The following is a 26,065-nucleotide window of genomic DNA, read 5'->3' on the forward strand; positions in this document are numbered from 1 at the left end:
TTCTATTGCCATCCTGAGCAAAAATCAGTGTTGACAGCCTTTCTGTATTCTTCCTTTAAGAGGTGGGGAGGAGCAGAATGCACAGAGCCCATGAAATAATACAATGCCTCTAGCAATGGTTATCAATTATTGTGCCCAGCTGGTAAAGCAGAGCCTAATGTGCACAGGTCAGTTGGAAGAAATAATCTCATTCTGTCCTCTAGATCCTGTCTCTCTATTTCTGGAGACGGCAACAGTATGCACGGTGGTTAGGCAGGACAGAGTGAATTACTGTGAATTCTTCAATTATAAGCAAATAGCTGCACAATCTCTGAACTTCCTATGTATGTGTATCTTTCATATACACTCAGTAACAGAAACACTACAGTGTAACCTGGCCGTAAGTGATTATACAATAATATACAAAAATACTTTTTCGCATTTGATTTTCTATAGCCCTTTTAAAATAGTTTAATCATCTCCAGTAAGAATTGTATTCAAATTTGTGTTTTGATTTCTGCTGAAACCTCAGTAGTATCCACCTCAAGCTTTTATGTTGTCATCAAACGTAATTTAAAAAAAAAGAAAGCAGAGAGATTAGCTCTCATTCCCAGGATGCAGCTTTCATCTTAAACTTCAGAATTGCTTTATTGATTTCTGGTCTTTGTGAATCCTGATACTGTGTCTGCTTGGGCGTACACACAGACTGTAACCTTACCAACCTCTTTCTGCTGGAGCAGAAAGTACAATGCAAAGACTAGTCATCAAAGAAGATTCCATGAACTTAATTTCTTGTTAATCATTCTCTTCCTATGGTATGAAATACTTTTGGCTGGGTTTAGTTTTATTATTTCTTGATATTTTTTTTTATTTTTATTTTTTATGTTGCTCATGGCTATTTACCTAGTTAGTGTATTTTCTTGTCATTACATTTATTTAGGGCATTTGGGCAATATAATTATTTTACGTCCTTACTTTTTTCCCTCCAGTTTGATCTAGAATCTTTGTATGGATCATAGAAATGTAGAGCTGAAAGGCACCTCAAGTGGCCATCAAGTCCAGCCCCATGTGCTGAGGCAGGACCAAGAAAATGTAGACCATCCCTGATAGGTGTTTGTTTAACTTGTTCTTAAAAACCTCCAATGATGGGTATTCCACAACCTTTCTGGGAAGCCTATTCCAAAACTTAAATCCCCTTCAAGTTAGAAAGTTTTTTCTAATATCTAAACTAAATCAGCCTTGCTGCAGACTAATCCCATTAGTTCTTGTCCTTCCCTCAGTGGCCATGGAGAACAATTAAGATACATTGCCTGAGTTTTTAAAAAGGTGCTGAATGCTCCTAACTCCAGTTGAAGTCTCATCTAAAAGTCAGATCTACAGCCTTGCTTGTTCTTACGTCCCTATTTTTCTGTTCGTGGATCTGCATCCATAGCACAAGGCTTCCTATAGCTATACTGCGGCTGCGTTTTCCTGAAGTCCAGCTACTGTGCCGATCAGGATCTGCTTCTATTAGTTAGGTCAGAGCTATTTCTAAAAATCACAGGGTGTCGTTTTTGGCGTAAATTTTTTTTTAATTAATTTTAAAAGTCATTTAATATAAAAGAGAATGGTAAATTATTAAGTGAGTTCAGTAAAACATTAAAAAGAAATCTGTAGAATACAAATGCAGAAATATAATCATAAATATTTAACAATTCAAAACTAGACTAGAAAAGGGCCTAGGAAGAATTTAATGTTAGAGCATGAAGTTGTCTGAGTCAAGACCTGGTATTTCCTCTCCTGTGAGATAATTCATATAGCTTGTAGTTGATGTCGTTTTGCCTTCATTTTCAAAGGAACCTAAGGGAATTAGGCACCCAGTGCACACTGAACTTTAGTGTGAGCTGGGCACCTAACTTCTTTGGGTTCCATTGTAAATTCCAGACTTTAGGTGGCCAAAAGAATGCTTGGCCCCTCATAGACCATAGAAAAGGCATGATCTTTCCCCAGAGAGTTTACAGACATGGTGCAAAAGTGATAGGAACAGATAACGTTTGGGCGGAGTATTAAAAAAAATATCTATGGCATGTGATACTATTTATGCTAACCTTTTGCTTGATTGCCAGAGTTTCAGAACTGAACGCTGAACTGTATATTGTTGTTCTAAGCGCCATTAATAAAATAAATGCACCAACTTCCAGTTGTATTTAAAATGGACTGTTATAATAAAAATGTCCTTCACATTTTCATATCTTCAGATTGATTTTAAAATGTGCCTGCCCAAAGATTTCGGTTGATGTATTAAAACATATCTTTTTTTCCCCTCACCCCAGATTGGTGTCTTGGCTGTCTAGAGTCCCAAACACTTCAGGTCCTGATGGGGGACTCAGGATCAAGACGTTCAACTCTAGTGTCTCGACTGCCAATATTCAGGAGAAGTATTAGTCGAAGACATGACTCCCTTCCTTCCTCACCTAGCTCCATTAATACTGTGGGTGTCCATAGCTCCTCTCCCTCCAGCACCAACTCAAGCTCAGGTAGCACAGGCAAGCGAAGGAGCATATTCCGCACACCTTCCATCAGCTTCCACAACAAGAAGGGGAGTGAACAGAAGTCTGAATCTGCAAGCCAGAATGTAAATATTTCAAATGGTGCTCAGTCAACTCACAACAATTTCCAAAAACCGAGCTTGGAAGAACATGTTAAAAGCAGAGGGAGGCATTCAGTTGGTTTCGGCAGTTCACGGAGCAAGAAGATAACAAGATCTTTGACAGAGGACTTTGAAAAGGGGAAAGAGCCATCAAGTAATAAGAATGTCTTTATAAATTGCATACGTTCTGGAAAAAACGAGGGCGATGACTCTGGCTTTATAGAGGAGCAAAGTAGACGATCTATTAAGGAATCCTCACGGAAACTTCTCCCGAAATCTTTCTCATCACACTACAGGTTTTCAAAGCCAGTCCCCCAGAGCCAGTCAGTTTCCTGTGTACAACAGTCTGGATGCCTGTTGGAGATTAAACCATATGTTGAAAGCGACCCTGTAACAGTAAGGTCCTCTCCATCATGTTCTGCTGAGATAACTGAATGTGCAGGAAGTTCTTTGCAATCACCTCAACTTTCTGCAGACCTCACCACAGTCCAGACCCCTTCGGAATTTTTAGCCTTGACCGAAGATTCTTTCTCAGAAGTTGATGTGGTGCCCAGTAGTGGAAACACGGCACCACACACAGAGAACTTTGACAATAATACTTCTACCTCTCAGATTTTCCTCAGTCCTGTTGTTGCTTATGTGAGGAAAACAGATCATGTAGAAAGTACTTCCCTGTCTGCTGTTATATCTCCTGTGAATCATACAAGCTTTTGTAGTACTGAATCAAATACCTTACCTAAAAATACTGCTGCTAATCAAACACAAGTATTATTGCAAACTACTGAACTTCCTGTTAAAGATGCTGGGCACATAGGAGAAATTAACTCAGCAGATGCACAGTTAGAAACGTTTGTGTTACATCATGAAGAAAAAACAGTGGAATGCTCTCCAAAGGCTAGTGGATTATGTGGGGACCAACATCAAATAACGTTATCTGAGTACATTAGAGAAACAATTCCTGTAACTGAATCGAAGATTATTCCCTCCTCCTCTGAATCCCGATCCTTTAAAACACAAAAGGGACATGAAATAAATCACTCTAAAGGTACGTCACATGGATTTTTGCCTTGATTCTCCTGAAAAAGGTGTTCAAAATTGTAAAGTAGCTTTACACATTTGCAGTATTGTAAACCCCAAAAGTGAAAGAGCCAAAATTGTGCTTTTGTTTTTGAAAGGTTAAATCCATGTTTTTTATCTGTCTTCTAATTTTTAGCTTACTCGGCCCACTCTCAATGTGTGTGACGATGATAGAGTTGTCAACTCTTACAAATTTATGAGTAAAGTAATTTTGGACAATGAATCTCTTGATTTTGGGAGGGCTGTGTTTGTGTGTGAGAGGGGTGGGGGAATCTTGCTCATGATTTTTGATCTTCTGAGGTTGGCAATACTGGAGACAACCATAAAACACTAGGCAGCAGGATACATGGTTTCTGTTCCTGGCTGTGGGAGCAGGCGGTGGTCTAGTGGTTGCAAATGGCATAGCCAAATGCAACAGTGCCCCTGTTTGGGTCATCTGGAGACATGGAACCTCAGATCACTGATTGTAAAAGCATGACCTTGTGGTACTTGAGCTGAAGAATCACATCTTTTAGGATGAAGTATAGCAAAGTCAAAAACTCTAGGGATATGTTTACACTGGAATAAAAAACTTGGGGCACCGAGTCTCAGAGCCTGGTTCAGTTGATTGAGGTTCATGGGGCTTCGCCTGCAAGGCTAAATAATGCAATGTAGACATTCAGACTCTGAGACCTACCACACTCACCAGGTTTAAGAACCCAGGCTCCAGCCTGAGCCCAAATGTCTACATTGTAATTTTTAGCCCCACAGCCTGAACCCTGCTGGCCCGAATCAGCTGACCCAGGCCAAGTGCAGGTGTTTTGTTCCAGTATAGATGCACCATCAGTGTAGTCTAACTGTGAGAGGGTGACATGGTAAGGGGTGGCCAATCTTGGTATGGCGGGGGGCAGGGCGGTGCGGCATTCCGCGGGGGGTGGGGGGTGCTCCGGCGGCGAGCGGTGCTCGGCGGGGGGGACGGCGCGGGGCATGACGCTCGGGGGGGGGGGGGTTCCGGCAGCGCGGCGCTCGGTGTGGGGGGGGCGGGGTGCGGCGCGGCGCTCGGGGGGGGGAGTTCCGGCGGGGTGGGCTCGGCGGGGTGGCGCTTTTTTTTGCTGCTTGGGGCAGCAAAAAAGTTAGAGCCGGCCCTGCCCCTGGGCTGCCGGTGGCGCGCTGACCTGGGGAACCCCTGGGCTGCCTGCCGGCAGCTCAGACTCCCTCTCCCTCCCAGCGCAGCGGCCACTGTAAAAAAACAAACAAAAAAAAATTGGGGGTGCTGCTTTTTGGCACCCCCAAATCTTGGCGCCCTAGGCAACCACCTAGTTAGCCTAAATGGTAGTACCGGCCCTGCTGCCAAACAATACTTGAGTTGCACAGTTAGTCTGTCTGAGCAGCACAGAGTAACTGAGTCCCCACTGTAGTAATAGCTCCAGTGCCAGCAGCTTCAACCCACATACTCCCTGACAGATGAGTTTAAAGCACCGCCTAACCCAAGCCAGAGATTTTTGTGTGTGCAAAGGAGTCATGTTAGGGGCAGCATTCAGGTTATTCCATGAGCTAACACTGAATGAAGACAAGCCCATTGTCTTTTTGTTGTTGTTGTGATTTTACCATCGCACTTTCCTATTGAAAAACAAGAGTTAAAAAAAAAAAAAAGTTATTTCTCTTCCTTTGTTGGTGTGAAGTTAAAAAATGCATTTAAAATGAAGAATTGTCTGACTATTTAAGGAAAAAAGTGAAACTATGTGCACGATGCTGTCAAATATACACATTAAATGGAACAAATAGAGAAACATATTTCAAATACAGCAATCTTACATTGTGTAATACGTGATGAGGTAAAAACAGTAGTTAGTGATTTTTTTTTTTTTTTTTTTTTAGTGTTCACTGTGCAAGATCAGTACAAAACATTTATGTGGATTAAACAAAATTCAAAGAAAATTATTATTGCCAAGCAAAACACATTTTACTTGATGGGGTATCACACTAGACTAGAAATTGATTGCATGTGCCAATATGGCAAGTGTGTATACTTATACAATAATAAAGATATATTTAAAAAAATCTTGGACTAACATCAGCACATTCTGCAATAAAAAAAGGAGGAAGGGTTTTATAGAACCACAAGGTTTGCTGTGCTATTGTGCTACTCCCATCTTTAAAATCCCTCCTCTGCTTCCACATGCGTGAAAATTAAGGCTGTCAAGTGATTAAAAAAATTAATCGTGATTAATCGCACTGTTAAACAATGATAGAATACCATTTATTTAAATATTTTTGGATGTTTTCTACATTTTTCAAATATACTGATTTCAATTGCAACACTGAATACAAAGTGTACAGTGCTCACTTTATATTCATTTTTGATTACAAGTATTTGCACCGTAAAAAAACAAAAGAAATAGTATTTTTCAATTCACCTAATACAAGTAGTGTAGTGCAATCTCTTTATCATGAAAGTTGAACTTACAAATGTAGAATTATGTGCAAAACAACTGTATTCAAAAATAAAACAATGTAAAATTTTAGTGCCTGCAAGACCATACAGTCCTACTTCTTGTTCAGCCAATTGCTCAGACAAACAAGTTTGTTTACATTTGCAGGAGATAATGCTGCCAGCTTTTTGTTTACAGTGTCACCTGAAAGCGAGAACAGGTGTTCTCAGGGCACTGTTGTAGCTGGCGTTGCAAGATATTTACGTGCCAGATGCCCTAAAGATTCATATATCCTTTGATGCTTCAAACACCATTCCAGAGAACATGCTTCTATAGTGATGACGGATTCTGCTCGATAACAATCCAAAGCAGTGTAGACCGACGTATGTTCATTTTCATCATCTGAGTCAGATGCCGCCAGCAGAAGATTGATTTTCTTTTTTGGTGGTTCGGGTTTTGTAGTTTCCGCATTGGAGTGTTGCTCTTTTAAGACTTCTGAAAGCATGCTCCACACCTCATCTCTCTCAGATTTTGGAAGACACTTCAGATTCTTAAACCTTGGGTCAAGTGCGATAGCTATTTTTAGAAATCTCACATTGGTACCTTTGTGTTTTGTCAGATCTGCAGGGAAAGTGTTCTTAAAATGATCAACATGTGCTGGGTCATCATCCGAGACGGCTATAACATGAAATATATGACCGAATGAGGGTAAAACAGAGCAGGGGACATAAAATTCTCACACAAAGAGTACAGTCACAAATTTAATTAACGCATTATTTTTTTAACGAGCGTCATCAGCATGGAAGCATGTCCTCTGGAATGGTGGCTGAAGCATGAAGGAGCATATGAATCTTTAGCATATCTGTCACGTAAATACCTTGCAATGCCGGCTACAAAAGTGCCATGCAAATGCTTGTTCTTACTTTCTGGTGACATTGTAAATAAGAAGAGGCCAGCATTATCTCCTGTAAATGTAAACCAACTTGTTAGTCTGAGCGATTAGCTGAACAAGAAGTAGGACTGAGTGGACTTGTAGGCTCTGAAGTTTTACATTATTTTGTTTTTGAGTGCAGTTATGCAACAACAAAAATTCTACTTTTGTAAGTTGCACTTTTATGACAGAGATTGCATACAGTACAGTGAAACCCCGCTATAACATGATGATTGGGGTCCAAAAAATTAGATCGCGATAAATGTGGGGTCGTGGTATCGCGGGGTTACAAAAATTTCAAGCCGGTCAATTTCTCTTGGGCAGAAAACGACTTGCGTTTGCGAACTGCCCATAACAGTAACTGAAAGGGTGCAGCTCCAGCAGCGGGGGCTCTCAGCCATGCAGCGAGAGAGGGAAATACTTGGGGAGAGCAGGGGGGACGTGCAGGAGGAAGAGTGAGGAGCAGCTGGGGAGGAGAATGGCTCTCCTTGTCAAAAGGAGAAGTGAGGGTACGGGGGGAAGAGGCAGTGGGGAAGGCACATTTTTTTTTTTTTTTTTTTTTTTGCTTCGGCTGTGCCCCCGCTGCTTTTATTTATTTATTTATTTTTTGCTTGGGGCAGCCGGAGCCACCTTATGTGTTATATCCGAATTCGTTATCGCGGGGCGCGTTATAGCGGGGTTTCACTGTATTTGTATGTGGTGAATTGAAAAATACTATTTTTTCTGTTCATCATTTTTACTGTGCAAATATTTATAATAAAAATAACGTACACTTTGATTTCAGTTACAACACAGAATACAGCGTATATGAAAACGTAGAAAAAAATCCAAAATATGTAGTACTTTTCAATTGGTATTCTATTGTTTAACAGTATGATTAAAACTGTGATTAATTTTTAAAATCACGTTTAATTTTTGAGTTAATCGCGTGAGTTGACTGGGTGTAACCGACAGCCCTACTGAAAATATAATCCTTCTTCTCTTATCCAACATAGTCATTTATCTGGGGCTGGGAGTTGGGATTCAGCTTCCCAGCTGCAGAACAGATGAATGTGTCTGTCAGGTTATCTTGCTTTGGTTTGGACAGCTGTGGAGCAGAAGTGGGAAAGCAGGATGGAGGCCCAGACCAGTATGTCTGCCCTTCATACACTGATATTAAATGAAGCTCCAGTCCTGAAATGGGTGACTTCCCACCATGCAGGCAAGTGTGTAAGGCATGATGTTAAAAGTCATGTTTGCCTGGAACCCTTAGAAGCCTGGTAGGGGGGCTGTGGGCAGCTGGTGCCTGAGACGGCCTTGAAGAATAGTGGAAGACAGTTAAGTTCTCTGCACTAGTGGATTAACTGGGAATATTTCCTGCAGTGGGGGGGAGGGGTGCAACAGTTGAGCAGAGCAGTGCCCTAATATGCTAAGAGTTAAACAGAGAAAGGGTGGAGGGAGTTCTGCATCTTGGGAAATTGTGGACTGGTCCACCGGCTGGACATACAGAACTAGACCCTTGGGTAAAGCCCAGTAGATGGTCTAGTCTTGGCCTGAGAATTTTACATACTGTCTAGTACAAACAGCACAGCTCTGTAGTAAATAGTTGAATAGCTGCCACTCAGCATAAGTGTTTGAAGCAATGTGACTTTTTTCTGAAGAAAATACTTTTTGTGAATATTTGCATGTAAATGCTGATTTCTTCTCTATTATAGTTAATCTTGCCAGTAGTTTCAGTCCTTACCGAGAAGGCAGACTTATAGAGAAGCGCCTGAGATCCTCGTCAGAAGGCAATGCTGGAAGCAGCAGGATGATCTTAAAACCAAAGGACGGAAACACAGAAGATCTTCATAGCTTGCGGAAGCAGACAGCAGGCTCGTCATCTTCAAAAATGAACAGCCTGGTGAGTGCATTCTTACAGATACACGTTTTTGCAATGGCTTTCATTTCTGTAGTGATTATATGTTTTTGCCTCTAATGACTATTGTAAGTGTGATAGAACACAACAACTGTATAGGAATACAAAGCCTTATCCAATGCTGGGATATACAGTACAATACAACACTCAAAACTATAAGATACTTTTCAGAACATAACCTCAGATTGTAGTCAACACCAAGTATTTCAAAAGTCTGTGTAACTTTCTGTTGTGGATTTTTTTGCAGTTGTTATGCAGTGTTCGTATGGCTGGGGATTTCAGGTGGGAACTTCTGGAAAACTTGTGATTACCAAATGCTTAGTATTAAAAAAGGAAATAAGTTCAAATACTGGAAGGGGAAAAAAGTAGTGCAGTAGTTGTAATTTTAAGTTTATAGTGCCTGATTCTTCAGCAGTTTCATGCTGATGTGACTCTTACCTCAAGGAGTCACACTGACATACACCTAATGTAACTCAATGGAGAATCGGGCCATAGTCATGTGAAAAGTAAATTACATATAAGAAGGCAAGACTAATTTCAAAGGGCTGAATGCTCCCCTTCCATAAACAAACCAGTGGCGGGGGGAAAATGCTCAAAATTCAGGATAGAGAATCTGTTTTTTGAGAATCCTTCCTCCCCCACTTCAGGATGGGAAGTTGAAAACAAGTATGTTGTCTAAAACCATTATAGAAGATTACTTTTTGAGTCCTGCTTTGAGGTGAAGGGGTGGTAAAAGGAGCCTGTTGACTTTTAAAGTTGTCTGCCTTCTTGTAGTCAGTGAGGGTAAAGAACTTAAGGTGAGTGTAATGTACTCTCATGCTTACTCAAGACAATAAGGAGAAGTGTAGAACATGATGCTGCATGCTGAACAAGCTGCAAGCAATGGACAAGTTATGGTTGATAGAGGAAATAACAAAATAAGTCTTGAGCTCAGATAGGTTGCTGTTGTGAGATTGTGAAGGGTTAAATAAGGATTCATCCTATATAAATATCTGACACACAACTTGCCATGAAGAGTATGTGAGAAAGCAACTCCAAGATTCTCCATCCTACTCACCACTTCTGCACAAGTCCCTCAATAAGCATGGACATAAAAGAGGAAAATCATCCTCACTATGACCACTACACTGCAGTTAGAGTTAGGGTCCCAGTTGGGATGTCTACAAAGATTACCAGACTATCAGGATTGAACACAATCACCCTTTGAAGGTAGGGTTTTTTGCAGGGCTGTGGATTAATCCAGATTGACACCAACATGTAAAAGGGCTCTAGCTGCACGTTCCTTCCACATAGTTTACAAACTGTAATGTCAAAAATGCAACAAATAGACCAAACTATCAAGGGCAACTTCTGTGATTCCCCACAGCTTTCTGGCTTCTGGCTAACCCAACCCCCTTGATTCTTTTCCTTCTGAGATGAACTAAATTAACCTCCAGCTGGGAGTGTCTCCCAGAGCTGACCCTGAGCCCTGTTTGATAATTAACTTCTGGAACAACAGAGGATTGTCTGTCTCAGCAGGACTCCTACAGATATTGCTGAGACAGAAGGTAATGCCGATTTTTAGGCACTCCACCTGGGGGCACCCAAAGACCGGTACAGTGTCACAGTCTGCTCCATCTGGCTAGCAAACTGAATTTGCCATTTCAAAATGAGGGAAAAATTGCGTGCTATGTCAGCATTGAAGGTAACCTTATTTGCTGATGACCTCTGCACAGCTTAAGAATTTTCTGTTTTGTATGTGCCTGGCTGGGGTCGTCTTGAGTGCTTGACAGAGAAAATAGAAAGAATGGTTGGGTTATCTGACTCTCACATGAATGCTTGCCTCTACACACGCTTTGTATAGCCTATGCAACATTTATTAGCTAAACTTGACCTACAAGAACATCAAGAACTTTTCAGTGTGTATGTGTGCGTTTTTTCTCCTCTGTAGCATTCACCAACTGTTTTGATTCATTATTATTTAATTTATTTCATAGCATCTGAAAGAGCACTAGGCAAATCAACAACAACAATAAAGCCAAACATTTTCTGCATGTCTCCCTATTATCCTTTCTAAGCAGTTTGTACAAATGATCTGATATAGAAATGCAAAACCTATATCTACAGGAAAACGCTACTAATGCACACCAGTGAAATACTACACCCAGAGAAACATAGTAGAGTGTTGAATGGCTAGATAGCTGAAGTGATTTCTCTGTAATTAAAGAGAATAGTTACAGCATGTCTGTCACTCATCCCGGGTAGTTTGCATTCAAAAAAGCAACAAATAAATCAGATGTTTAAAAAACAGGACATTCTTAAATTGAAAATGTTTTTATACATCACGATAAGTGTGCCTAGTGCTTTACAGACAAACTAAAGAGCTTACTAACTATAGAGCCAGTCCTTCAAACACTTAGGGACATGCTTAACTGTCCTCTCATTGAAGTGGAAGTGTGCAAGTGAGTAAAATTAAGCGTGTGCATAATGATTTGCAGGATCAGGACCAAGTCATTAACCAGATCTTCTTTTCAGTTACGTAGTTGGCTGGTTGCTGATGTCTGAATGTGAGGTTTCACTTGAGTCTTATTCTTAGCCATGTCACTATGTGGGTGGCAACATCTTATCGTCATCTCCCTAAACAATAAGTGGGATTTTGTTTGTTGTTGCATTTTTTTTAATTTGAATCGGAAATTCAAATCTTTTTGTATTTACTCTAGCAAGATGATCTCCAAATTGATTAGTGATCATTCTCTGTTCATTTACTACAATCATATATCCAGTGCATTCAGATCAGTTGTAGAGTGGTTTTATGCTCTGAAGGCAGAATACCATAACGTGAAAATCCCCTGTACTTAATGCTTAGCAGTCATTATATAGTAACACAAACATTAGCTATAATATCATATATAAAATATAATATTCAGGCTTTTTAGCTGCCTCAGAATGTTTATATATAGGCTAAAAAGCCTGAATATAAAAAAATGAGAAAAGACTTGAAGAAGAAAAAAAAGGGTGGGGTATCCAAGAAACTTGTTGTGACGGGTTGGATCACAGAAACCCCCTTGGGGCTGCCAACTGATGTGCCTTGACTACTTCTGACCCTGCTTTCCCTGCCAGCTTGGGACTCCAGAACCCTGCCTGGTTGTGCCAGACACGCTTGCCGGCTACAAACACAGACCCAGGTCTGAACCACGTCCCACAAACTGCAGGCTTAACTGAAAGCAGCTTAAGAAGTGTTCCTGTCTCTAACATCAGATGCCCAGCTCCTAATGGGATCCAAACCCCAAATAAATCTGTTTTACCCTGTATAAGGCTTATACAGGATATAAGAACTCCTAAATTGTTTGATTTCTATAACACTGATAGAGAGAGATGCACAGCTGTTTGCCTCCCTCCCCCCCCAGTTAATTAATAAGTAAGAAGTGATTTTGTTAAATACAAAAGGTAGGGTTTAAGTGTTTCCAAGTAATAACAGAAAGAACAAAGTGAATTATCAAGCAAAATACAATAAAACACGCAAATCTAAACCTAATACAGTAAGAAGCTGAATACAGATAAAATCTCACCCTCAGAGATGTTCCAATAAGCCTCTTTTACAAACTAGCCTCCTTCTAGTCTGGGTCCAGCAATCACTCATATCCCCAGAGTTACTGTCCTTTGTTCCAGTTTCTTTTAGGTATCCTTTGGAGGTGGAGAGGCTATCTCTTGAGCCAGCTGAAGACCAAATGGAGGGGTCTCCCAGGGGTTTAAATAGACTTTCTCTTGTGGGTGGACACCCCTCCCCCCCCCCCCGTGTAGAATCCCAGCTACAAGATAGAGTTTTGGAGTCACATGGGCAAGTCACATGTCCATGCATAACTCATAACTTACAGCCGTTGTTCACATGCGTTGTTCACATGCTACCTTGAACGTCCTCAAGTAGACTTCTTATGTGGATTGGAGCCTTCCAAGATCCATTGTCCATTAAGTGTTTCTTGATTGGGCACTTAACTTGCAAATTCGTTTCTAAAGAAGCTGCCCAAATGCCTTAATAAGGCTACTTAAAATCAAACAAGTACACAGCCAATATTCATAATTTCGAATACAAAAACGATATATGCATACAAATAGGATGAATATATTCAGTAGATCATAACCTTTGCAGAGATATGTTACATGGCATATGTAGCATAAAACATATTCCAGTTATGTCATTTACATTCATAAGCATATTTCCATAAAGCATTACAGAGTGCAACATCACATGTGCATGTTCACAGTAATACGCAGCTGAGCATTAAAATCCAAGAAAGAGCTCTTCAGAATACCTGTCACAAGTGGTTAACACTCAGTTCAAAGAATGTCAACAGAGAATTAATCTTAATAGTTAATATTTTCCAAGTAAAGGAGAGGGGCAAAAAGTTCCAGAAATGAATATTATTAAACAGAGTTGTGTTAAAATAATTAAAAATCCTCTCCCCTTCTATTGAGGAATCCCAAAGTATTTTACAAATATCAGTGAACAGTTACAGGCCTCTCCTCGCTCCTGTGAAGTAACAAAGAAAATCACAATTTCGTATTGTGACACTTTGGATTTCTTTCAGCAAACATTAATAAGCAGTGAGAAAATTCCAATAAGGAGAAATAGATTTGAAAAGAAATATCACTAATTTTAAGTCCCTGTGAAAGTGCCTATGCTTCCCTGATGATGGCACCACTGCTTTTCCAGTCTCCTCTGTGGAGTCAAATGATCACTACAGATAGCAATTTCTTGGCATCATATAGAAGTTGAAGAAGCTTTGTAGCTAGTAGGAGACCCTTTCCACACAATAGAAAGGAAGCCCTTCAAGGCCCTTTTTGTTGTTGTCAGTGACAAAATGACAATTTTGTGTTACTCTGCTGGGTGGCTAGGAGCCACAAGAACGGATGAGATGCTAGATTTTCAGAGAATATGAAGAAAAGGTAAAAGTAGCTACGTGGACGAAGGTTTACAAAGTTACCTCTTGGAAAGTGTTTTTTCTAGACAACTAGCTGATCAAATTTATTCTTGCACAAATATCAAGGCCTTTCTAAAGGACTCTGGCTACAAATTTGGACATCTGGGTGTCTTGAACATTGTAGGCATGTGCACCTTCACCCTTCCTTTCCCCCCTCCTGCCTTACTGCTCCTCCCCAGGGTAGAATGCATTAAAATGTAGGATAGTAAAAGAATAGATTTTTTTTTTTTCTCTGTAAAGGAAAAGACAATAAGACTATTTCAAAACAGTTCATTTTATGCAAATATTTAAATTATTCTGTGATTGAAATAATGAACTGTACTACAACAGAAGTTTTAACTTGACCTCTCAGGCTATTATAAAACTTAGATTTCTAATCTCAGTTTTGAATAAGAATTATTTTTGCAACATTGATTCATGTAGTGACTTACTTATGCCACAAGATGTCAATATCACACCATTTTAGTACTCTCCCCCACCCGACATATATATAATACTGAATTAGAAACGGTGAATTTACTAATACATAGTTAATAGTGCATAATATTTTAAATTGAAGGACAAGACATTTACTTTTGGAAGCTTTTAATGTTGATGAGCCAGTGCAACATGACAGAAGCTTTTCAGTGAGCACACTGGGTACTGGTGCAATTTAAAACAAGGAGCTGTGTATTGCTACAGAACCTCTGCTCGTGAGAAAAGATGAATATTCAGCAATGTGCTAGATTAAAACAAGGCTGAAAACAGTAGCAAGCTGAAATAAGGGATAAATGATTTAGGTTGAGTTGTAGAATGGAGAGAGCCCTGGAGTAGAGAATACGTGTGAATATAAATCCGAAGTAGAAATTGCAGAACTACCCGGTACTAACTGTGGTATGTAACCTATAGCTTAAATCAGCCTCTGTACCAAATGACTGGAGGACAGCTAATGTAACACTGTTTTTTTTTAAAAGGCTCCAGAAGCGATCCTGGCAATTATAGTCTGGTAAGTCTAACTTCGGTACCAGGCAAATTGGTTGATACTATAGTTAAGAACAGATTTACCAGACACATAGATGAATGTGGTATGTTGGGGAAGAGTCAACACGGCTTTTGTAACGGGAAATCATGCACCCCAGGGTCCCAGTCAGGATCAAGTTCTATTGTTCTAGTCACTGTACATATGTGCATGAAGAAATGGTCCTGCCCCTTGAAGTTTGTAGCCTAAAAACCCATGATGTAATTGAATTCCACATCATCTTGGGAAGGATTATACCAAAATCTTTTTCTGTGAAACTAAAAATTGGGAAGGGTGATTTTTATAAAAAATGAGTAATCAAGTTAGAAAAAAAATTAGCCATCAGATAATTAGTTAAAAGAATTAGTCTTATCATGGAATTTATTAAAATATACTTCAAAGATATGCCCCCACTCCAAATCCGTAACATTATTGAAGAGCAGAGCACACAATCAGCCCATCTAAAGCCAACAAAAGAACATAAACGATGGCAGATGGAAATTAGAATGGTTAAGAGAGATTTTGAAAAGCAAATAGCCAAAACAAAAAATGAATAAAATAAAAAAGTTCTTAGCGTATCAGAAGACTGAAGTTTGTGATAAAATGACTGGATCTGCTGGAATATTTGGAATTAAAGGTAACCATTAAGGTGAATAAGAATGTTACGGAGAAGCAAAATCATTTCTTTGCATTGGTCCTCACTACAGAAGGTAATGGTAAAGATAGCTATCCCTGATTTGCTCTTTGCTGGTAATAAAGATGAGGTATCCTCAGAAATGTAGTTGTCAGGAACAATGGTGTTGAAACACTGATTTAAATAGTCACTAAGACCAGATAGCATTGGTCAGCAAAACGAACTGTTTGAAGTGGAAGGCATGTTATATTATGCCTATATTTAAAAAATAATAAGCACAAAGGGCAATTCTGGATATTAAACCAAAGCATGACACCAGTACATCTTGAGCTACACTGATTGCTTCTTGGCTTCTGAGAGGAGCTTAAGGTGTTGCTTTAGACTTATGGAGCCTTAAATGACTTTGGACCATCCTACCTTACAGACTGCCTCTCTTTCCATGCAGTGCTGCACATTTACAATTACTGTCTTATGGCATTAAATGGCCCCTTCTTTCAAGATTCTGATCAGAGAAGCCATGGCTGAATGGATACATAGAAGATTCTGGTGGTCAGGGCTGTCCATCCAGCACCACCTCCAGCAGTAGAAAATAGTTAACTTTTTCAGGTACTTCTAGAATAATATTGTAAGCCTGGCATGACATGAGTAATTATAATATGGGTGAGGCCTCACATCTTGGGGCACAGCATTAGAGAGAGAAGTGGATCAGCATGTTGGAAACAGAATGTCTGTACTAGCTAAGGGCAGGTCTTCACTACGGGGTGGGGGTCGATTTAAGATACGCAAATTCAGCTGGTCGAATAGCTTAGCTGAATTCGACCTATCGGAGCAGACTTACCCCGCTGTGAGGACGGCAGCAAAATCGACCTCTGCGGCTCCCCGTCGACGGCGCTTACTCCCACCTCCGCTGGTGGAGTAAGAGCGTCAATTCGGGGATCAATTGTCACGTCCCAACAAGACGCGATAATTCGATCCCCGAGAGATCGATTTCTACCCGCCGATTCAGGCAGGTAGTGTAGACCTAGCCTAAGATAAAGGGGAACACCAAGGGAAATGATAAAAGTGGATAAGTTGAGATGGTAAAGATGAGGTCAAGAGTAAGTGGTACATGGGCAGTGTGTGGACAGAGCATGCAATACAAGGATTTGTTCCTACAGAGTAACCAAGCCAGTCCCAAAACGTGTGAAACAATGTATAGTAAATGCAATGTAATGTGTATATAAAGGAAGAGATTTCCGGTATGACTTTGGATGTGGGGTATCCCCTGTACCCACCTCCTATGCTTAAGCCTGATTGACTCAAGTGTAGTTTGATTGTGTCCCTATATAGAGATCTCAGTGACAAGTTCAGAGTCGAGCTGAGTTCTTTTGGATCAGGTCTTGGAGGCTATTGAGTGGTTAAAACAGGGGTGGGCAAAATTTTTGGCCCGAGGCCTACATCAGGGAATAGAATAGAAATTGTATGGTGGGCCATGAATGCTCACAAAATTGGGGTTGAGGAGCGGGTGGGGGTGCGGGCTCTGGGGTGGGGCTGCAGATGAGGTGTTTGGGGTGCAGGAGGGTGCTCTATGCTGGGATCGAGGGGTTTGGAGAGCGGGGGGGATCAGGGCTGAGGCAGGGAGTTGGGTCGTGGGGAGAGGCTCGGGTGCAGGCTCCGAGCGGCGTTTACCTCAAGCAGCTCCCGGAAGCAGTAGCATGTCCCTTCTCCAGCTCCTATGTGGAGGTGTGGACAGGCGGCTCTGCACGCTGCCCCATCTGCAGGCACTGCCCTTGCAGCTCCCATTGGAGCACGTAGGAGCCGGAGTGGGGCCATGTCATGGCTTCCAGGAGCTGTGTGGTGTGGCCCCGACCCTGCGCCCCGGTTGAAGCACTGGAGCGGGACCAAGCCATGTGGTGCAGCTCGCGGGCCAGCTTAAAATGGCTCATGGGTCAGATTTGGCCTGCGGGCTGTAGTTTGCCCATTCCTGGGTTAAGGCCTCAGAGGCTATCCCAAAACTATGAAAACCATAGTATTATCCGTGGCAGAGGAAACATGAGAAAAATATCCATATTCCCTTAGCAGCCTCTGAACATCCTTGTGGTAGAGACACCCATATTTATCTGAATGATTATGGTCTATCTTTAACACCAGTATGTTACCTCTACTCTATCTAAATGTTCATACACTGTACATAAAGTTGTAGCTTGGGCTCTGAAGCTGCAAATTCAAAGCACTTTCTAAACAGCTATTTTTAGAGTGTGAGTCGCGCTAGCCTGAATCTGTTGACCTGGGCTGAGAGGCTCGCTTCTGCAGGCTCTGTAGACTTACTCAATAAGGCTGCAGTTCACCTTTCATATGGAGTGGACTTGACAGGGTTTGTTTATGGCTAGTCTAGCACTGACATAATTTCTCCATTTGCACTGAGTTTGGCATCTTGTCCTTTTGTGGGAGGAAACTATGAATGCCACTTAAAACAAGAACTGTCAGGACTGCTTTGATACAAAGGCTGAACAATGTTATCGGATTGGAAATAACTCAGTGCTTGTAGGTAAGCAGCACTTTAGACCTCATTTACTTAATTCAGCACAGGGAACACTGCCTTTCAGATACTGTTAGCATAAAAATAGTACAAACAGTGGACTGGGATTTAAGCATTTAATGTGCCTCTGATTTTTAGGTCAAGTTAACTAGAAGCTTTTCAGCTAAATACCCTGTAGGAAACAAATGTCTGTAATGTAGTATAAATTTCTTAACATATTAAGAAGTTGTCAAAAGTCAGATTGCAGCTGTTATACACTTTGAACTCATTCCTGAGATCAAGTAGCTAAGAGAAATTAATTTACATATGATTTAATGCTTATGCCCTGATTTTCTTCAAATATCCATAAAAGACACATGCATAATAATGTGTGAAAATGAAAAACCATTGTTTGTACTCTGGATTTAATTTTTCAAATTTATCACAATTTTGTTAAAAATGTGGATGGTGAATCAACTTCAGCCACATTTCTAAATTGCATTTTCAAATGGGAAATGACATTTTGTTCTGAAATCCAAATATAAGGATAACTATTTCATACCTTTTTTGCCTTAAGAATTATTATGCTTACTTTAGAAAGAGCTGTGTGGTAACTTTTAACCGCTGGTAAAAAGCAGTCATTGTCTTAGGAGAGAAAGCAACTCACAGGTGCTGGTTGCTAGGCAGGCTGGCTTACTGGGGATATCAGTGTATGGCGGGGGCTATGCAGCCTTAAACCTCTGTCAGAAGGGAGTGGGATGAGGGTCCCTACCCAGAGACAGGTGATGGCTGGAGTTCTGAGAACCGACTGGACACTCCTGAAGTGGACCAAGGCTGGAGAATACAGGTGCATTTACCCTGAAACGGAGACAGTCACCATGTGGTGAATTTTTATTAAAGCTGGTATCTTAACTGGTGTCTTGGAGACTGCTATGTAGAATAGTCCTCTGTGATGCTAGCTGCCCTAGTGAGAGTGTGGGATGGTGGGGGGTGTTTGCTGGCTATTTAAAGTCAACACTTCTCCATTACAGAGCTTAGTCAAGCTGCAAAGGAGAACCGAATGAGATAAGGGATCAGTTGCTACCAAACTACAGGAGTAGGGGAGGGTGGAGAGATCAGGAAACTTCCCACTGACTGGACTAGTCCCCTCCCAGCTACAAGAGGTGGGGTTGAAGCCATCCTTCCTTGCCTCTACCACTGGGGATAGGAGGCCTCCCATCACCATTGTAATTGGTTTCTGGTGTGGAATAGGTGCCTCCCATCAATGCATACAGGTGACTTTTGAAAATTACATGTCCCCGTTCTAATCTTTCTTAGAGCACCACAAAATGGTGTCTCATGTTGTAGGGATGGAGTAAGTCCTGTAGGCTGCATAGCCCCAGTGGTTGACAGAGTAGGGACAGGAAATGGCATGATCACTTAGATAAGTTCTCCAGCCCCAGAGAAACTCCACAACTAACTGGCACAATGTAATTTGTTCTCCTTTGGCCAGCAAGCCTGCCTTTCCCTGGAATAGGCTGTCTCTCTATATAGCAAGACTAAGCAGACATCAGCATCTAATTTTGGTATGACCTGAACTTCTTTTGCGCTTGGTCTATCTTTTAAAAATCTAACATTTTTGATCAACTATCTGAGCAAGTTATACAAAGAGAATCTTTGCTCTGGGAGCATTAAAAGTACTTTTTGGGGCAGCGACCTTCTTTTTGTTTTATTTGTACAGCTGCTAGCAGAATGTGATCCTGATCTATAATTGGGGACTCTTACTGGAAGACAAATAATAAATATTCTTATTTCACTAAGCACTCTTCCATCTTAAAGATATTACAGGTCTTTGTGTGACAAAGTAAACAAAATATTTTAATTGGAAGAATCCAGTTATCAAAAGATCTTATCACAAATCAATTCCTAATAAAGAAATAGAATGATTTGGATGACAGTTGTGCTCTAGAAGATGTGTAATGCACTCATTTTGCTTTGATTCTGGGAAGTGGACAAAGGACTGCTGCTGTTGTTTATCTTGGAAGGTGGACTAATAGCTGATGCTATTTTGGCAGTTACTTTTTGAACAGTACTTCTGACACTAATATAGCCAAGTAATCACAAACGATGAAAGCAGTAATTGGTGACTTCTATAAAAGAGTAGTTGGGAGGTAATTAAGAGATAATTCATTGGAGATCTAATGTAGGAGTTTATCATTCAAATTAAACAATATTCTAATCTTCCCTGATTTATAGCATCATCTAGGTTAGATTATTCACATATATATTATGGTCTGTGTTTGTTTTATGAAAGTTTAAAGTTGTCCTAGTCTTGTATGTGGAGTTGCTAATTTAGTTAGCTTCTTCCTTTGGTTGCGCTCATAGCAATGCTAAATGTGATGGAAATTATCTTCCTGGGTTGTTCAACCTGTGTGAACCGGGAAACTATTTACTTCTCTTTATCTTTTGATCAGAGGTCATATTGTTCTTTCCACCTCCCCTACCTCATGTGATTGTGGATGGCACTTGCATAGCCTTATTCTCAGTTTCCATGGAAGGTAATGAAGAACCTGGCCACAGTGCAGTCTCTTTCTGCATGGTTACAGACTGAAAGCAACATAGATATTGTGACGCAGTAGGGAGCGGGGCGGATTGACTTGGGAATGTCGTGTAGTTTTACTGGGACTGTCTGCATTGGGGATGGGATAGCAGGGGATGATTTTACTTGAGCGTTACCTGAGCTTGTAACCTGAGCCAGGAAGGGGGTGGTGCCAGGTGACATCTTTGCCCGGGAAACTGGGCAAAGGGAGGGGAGGGGCTGGGGGAAGGGAGACAGAGATGGCTAGAGGGGGTTTTTTGTTCAGTCTTGGGCTGGGTGGTGAAACGCAGGGAACCCCAAAACTGGGGTCTAAGCTCCCTAACCTCCCTGCCCCCCCCCCCCCCAAGAAGGACTTAACGGAGTGGTCCTGGTTGTACCTACACGCTCTGCTTGGGACTGTGTTCCTGTCATCTAATAAACCTTCTGTTTTACTAGCTGGCTAAGAGTCATGGTGAATCGCAGGAAGAGGGCCCTGACTTCCCCCACTCCGTGACAGATATATTTTCTTCTTACCCATAAGATCCATTTTCCTTTCCTGTGCTGCAGTAAAAAGAACGTAGGCGGGGACAGCAACTCAAACACTATTGGCTCATATGGTGGAGCAGGAGTTGCTTGCATTCTTAATTCTGCTAGTTCTGCCTGGTCTCTGGCTCTCTGCAGAGCTAGCTGAATCCAAAGTAGGAGTGTCAAGAAGCATTTTTCAGTGGAAAACTAGTCTCTTGTCACTTGCAAGACCTGAAAGGAATGTCGTTCAGAATAAGATGTTATATTTATATAGAACCAAAAATGCGGTAGTCACTTTACAGATGAGTATTTATGCACCCTGGTGTTGCTACGGATATACCCATGAAGAGTGGGTTTGGGAAAGGCCATTCAGGTTAGATGACAATTAATGATGACCTCTACCAGGATGGTTAAGAAAGGGGTGGGACATCAGAACAAAGTTTGGTTCTTACTGCCTCAACTACAAATATATAAAACCTATCAAAATACTTATAAAAGTTACATTTATATAAATCCTGTTTGTGGGTGAAATCCATTCAGATATGATATACCTGGGAATGCTAAACTTCTTTTGAATAATCATGTTTTTCTAGGTAACAGTAACTTTTTTTTTTTTTTTTAAACAATCTCTTCTGAAATTAACACATACTTTAAAGGTCAGAATATGCCAGGATTTAGGACACAGGGAAACTTCCTGAAATTAACTTGTGATATAGAAAGAAAAATGCTTTGTGCGGTGGGTGTACGTTTGAGAAGTTTTCACTTTGCTTATTTATGTCATATGTAATTTATGTCATAATACATGATACATTTATGTCATGTAATTTGGTGGGCCTCAGTAGGCTTGTGATTAAATTCAACAGAGGAGTGATTTTCAGCCAATGAGCACCTGGTACTGGAGGGAGGGAACTGAGAATTAAATACTTCATGTCATGAATTAATTCATGTAATAACATGGAGTTTATTCCCCAAGTTTTCTCCCATATTAAAGTTACTGTTTGTATAAAAAGCCAGCCATAGAATCTTAAAAATTAGGGATGGAAAAAAACATTTTATATAATCTAATCCATCCATTACCAATGGAAGATTGTTCATTACAACATATTACTGCTGCTCTGTATGGTCTAATTTTTGATGTCTTGGGTAATGAGGAAGACTGTCACTGCTTTTATTCAGATATGTCCTTGAGTTACTCCCACATGTCCAGCTTCTTTCGAAGTAGTAAGTACATGGAAACAGAAGTCTCTAAACAATCGAATTTTGATTTTGATGGTGTATTTAAGATTGTTTTTGACCTCTCAAAGTATATCAGCACTCAGCTAATCCACCTAAAATTACTCCTATGTGATGCTTTGCCATAGATTATTTGGGAATGTTTATGGGGACATCAGACATCAGTTTTGACAGTCATAAAAATCCAGAGGCTTGCACTTGTACAAAAAGTCTTCTAGCATTTTCTTGATGCATTATGTTTTACAAAAAACTATCTCCACCAGTTTGACCTAGTAACTTTAACCTTAAATGATCTCAATTTTAAGGATTAGGAAATATTTTGGGGGGAAATCACTGTCATCTCAGAACTAGTATTATGAGTTCACTGTGATACCAAGTAGGAAGAGAGAACAGAAAGTTAAGGATCATCAAGTCCCTGTTTAAACACTATTATCTTTAAGAGCTTGCAAACATGACCAGTGCTACTCCAACTTGCTGTTGATGGGAGTGGAGGAGGTGGGATGTGGGGGAAAGTAGGAGGGATAATGGAAAAGGAGGTGAACAGAGCAAGTAGGGGTTAGAACTGATTGGAGCAGGAGGTGCTGTAGTCCCAGAACAAAGAGGGAAAGATTGTGTGGAGTTAATGGGGAGGCTGATTGGAGCAATAGTCACAAAACTGGGATTACCGTAGGAGCAGCCTGGAGACAGGGTATGTGAGGGTTAAGTATCAGGTAGGGAAGAAGTTCAGGGGAGGGTCAGATGGAGTATGCAGAGCGGGACTGTACAGAAAAGACTGACCGATAGCAGGTGGTGGGTAGTTGAGGCAGGACTGCAGGGATGAACTGGGATGTGGAAGAAGATTTGGAAGGGTCAGCTGCTGATAGGAGTGGCTACCTCCAACATACTGCAATCCTTAAATAGGAGATCATCAGCAGCAAACATTAGATAATGTGCTGGAATGAAAGGGTTAAAGCCTCATCCACTACGAAATTTCCTTCAAGGAGCATTCTTCAGAGGAAAAGAAAGCCTGTAAAATACACATTATTAGCAACAAAACTGACAGAGGTTCCAGCAAAAAGGGAAAGTAATGTAATTTTGCTGCTGTAACTGCTGCAGTGTGCACAGCAGTGTAAGCTTCCCTTAGTCACATTTCAACAAGGTTTACCTCCAGAATGGAATAAAGAGTTGTCATTTCTGTCTTTTCTCTTTAGGACAGATCTGACACGGAAAGCAACTTGATCCTGTTATCAAAGAAATATCATTTCTTCTGAGATACTTTACGTTATAGAAGCCTATAAAAGGAAAAACAACAAGACTTTTTTTTTTTTCTCATCTTGATGCATGGAGATTTAGGTCTATAACTTCCATTCATATTAACTCTGATCACAGTTTAATCATGAAATCCCCCAAACACTGAGCTCTCTCTAAAGTTGATTTGTTTATAGGAGTCCTTATTCAAGATAAAACATTTTCCCATCTGATATGGGAATGAGGCCCTTTCTGTGCTTTAGACCATAATATGTAGCATTCTATATGGCTTCATGGGTAAAAAAGGACTATCTTGTTGATGAGGCCCATGACTGGGGTTGTGTCCACAGCTTTGCTACAGACTTGCCGGTTGACCTTGTGCCAGATACTTCATCTCTCTGTGCCTCAGTTTACTTATATGTGAAATGGAAATACTTTGCTAACTCCAAAGTGGGTCAAGGCTTAAAACATGAATGAGTGTTTAAAGTGCTTTAGCATTTGGTAGATGATGCTATTTAAAACGTACAAGATATATTCAAAGCACTCTACAAATATTAATTTGATATGCATTAAAATTGATTATCAGTTTTCAGACGAAGAGATTGTTATAGAGGTTGCAGTGAGTGGACTTGAATGCACAGGAGGAAAGTCGATGTTAAAAACAACATGCTGGAGGCAGAGTATGTATGTGGAAGCATGGAGGGCTGAATATAAAGAATTCAGGAGCTCCTGGAGCTCAGTGCCGTGCTCAGTTCTCTAGCTGTTTCTTGGTATATGACGTTTTAATTATTTTTGTCAGTATCTTTGAGAGTGTCAGTGAATTCTCATTGAATTGTAATAATTAACTTTATTTTAAAGCTGATTAATCTTTGGGCAAAATTATTTATTGGGAGGAAAAGAGAGTCATTTTAAAGGTGTGTACTTCGATTAGAATATGGAAAATCAGTGCTTTCCCCCCCATGAACAAGAACTAGCATTAGTGATTCAGGAACATCCTCCATTTCAGAGATAGGTAGGCATGCTATGTCACCAATGCTAAATTCAGATTGCTGATGAAACAGATAATTTTCACGTTAATAAGAAAAGAACAGACACAGAGCTAAAGTTCCTTCCCCCAGTTAGATTTTTCAGACTTGTTTTTGGAGTCAGGAGAAAGACGACACACTGAGAAAATCCTTACTGGAGATATAAATACAAATAAAGCACAAGTGGGCCAGATCCTTAGCTGGTGTAAATCAGTGTAGCTCCACTGACTTAATGAATTATTAACTTGATATCAGTGGAGCTGCCAAATTTATTCCAGTTGAAAATATTGCCCAAATGGAGCTTAATTATTTTGAAGCTGTACTTTCAGACATCTATGCATATGTTTGTACATATAGCTATATGCCTCTAATCCTTCAAACACTGATCCATGAGAGTAACTTTGCACATGAGTACTCTCACTGAATTAAATACTAGTAAGATTTTTCTCAATATGTAAATATAAATATTCAGACTATTTAAAACAATAATAAAGAATGGAGTAATATTTTCAATGCATTTGGGATTGACTTTTAGCATACTGGAGAAAATTGCGTGCAGACATGAAAACATCACATTTGTCAAGCGTTGGTCTCCTATCATGCTGGTAATGTTAAGTTTTACAGTGTTTGCTTTTGCTACAAAAGCATTAGCCAAACGAAGAGCACTTCTCTTTGCTCTGTGTTAGAAGTACCCTTTTTAAGGATGCTGGAATGAAGGGGAAAATTTCACAGGTTTTTTCCCAAAGATTCATTTTGATTCATGTTTAATTTTGGAAGTCTTTTTCCAGTCTTCTTAAATGAAACAAACGATTTAAAAAAAAAATCCATATAGTTTTCCATGCCCTGATGCAGTATCAAGGAGAAAGTAATCTACCAAGGAGTGGGGGTAGTCATCGAAAAAGTTTATCTGTGCAAATGAAATCGTCAAACTAGACAGATTTGGGGTGGGTGGATGCTGGCTGTCAGATACTGCATATCCTGTATTAGGCATTGATAAGATGTGACTTACATCTCAGCATGTTGGTGCCTCTGGTAGGCTTATATTTCAAAGAAATGCAGATACATTAATGTGAATCTAGAATTTAAGTGAAAAGAATAGTCGGCCATCCGGCCATGGTTCATGAATCACAGCAGTTTTTGTTTAAAAAGCTGGAGCTAGGCAAACTGGGTTGGAGGCTATGCTGAACTTGATGCTTTAACTTTACTCAGCAGTCTACTGGAAGCACCTACAGGTGGGGGAAAAAAGATTCTGTGATTACTTACACAAGAAAGAAAGGAACTATTAATGCATGATGTTAGTCTCGAGTAGCATTCACTCTTCTATGAAGTCCTGAATAACAAAAGCAGTTGTGACATGATTAAATTTTATGAAGTGATACACTGATTTCTTGAAGCATATTTATTGCTGAACTGTAGGAGGTCTGTAAGGTCTGTTAACTAAAGAAGTTCAAAGATATTCACTGTTGTTGGATATTTATTTAAAAAATT

General features: G+C 40.3%; 1 protein-coding gene across 6 annotated transcripts in view; it reads left to right on the forward strand.

The window, feature by feature from the left end:
• The window catches only part of CCSER1 (coiled-coil serine rich protein 1), a 1,155,725-nt gene that overhangs the window by 181,608 nt on the left and 948,052 nt on the right, over positions 1–26,065 (forward strand). For all 6 annotated transcript variants that reach the window (XR_008445082.1, XM_054029822.1, XM_054029821.1 and 3 more), the window contains exons 2-3: positions 2,292–3,653; positions 8,722–8,909. Coding sequence is in view for 5 of the 6 variants with exons in the window: in XM_054029822.1 (XP_053885797.1) it covers positions 2,336–3,653; positions 8,722–8,909 (1,506 nt within the window). In the remaining variant the exon portion in view is untranslated. The remainder of the gene's footprint in view (positions 1–2,291; positions 3,654–8,721; positions 8,910–26,065) is intronic.

Source organism: Malaclemys terrapin, chromosome 5 (genome assembly GCF_027887155.1).
Source record: "Malaclemys terrapin pileata isolate rMalTer1 chromosome 5, rMalTer1.hap1, whole genome shotgun sequence".
NCBI lineage: Eukaryota > Metazoa > Chordata > Testudines > Emydidae > Malaclemys > Malaclemys terrapin.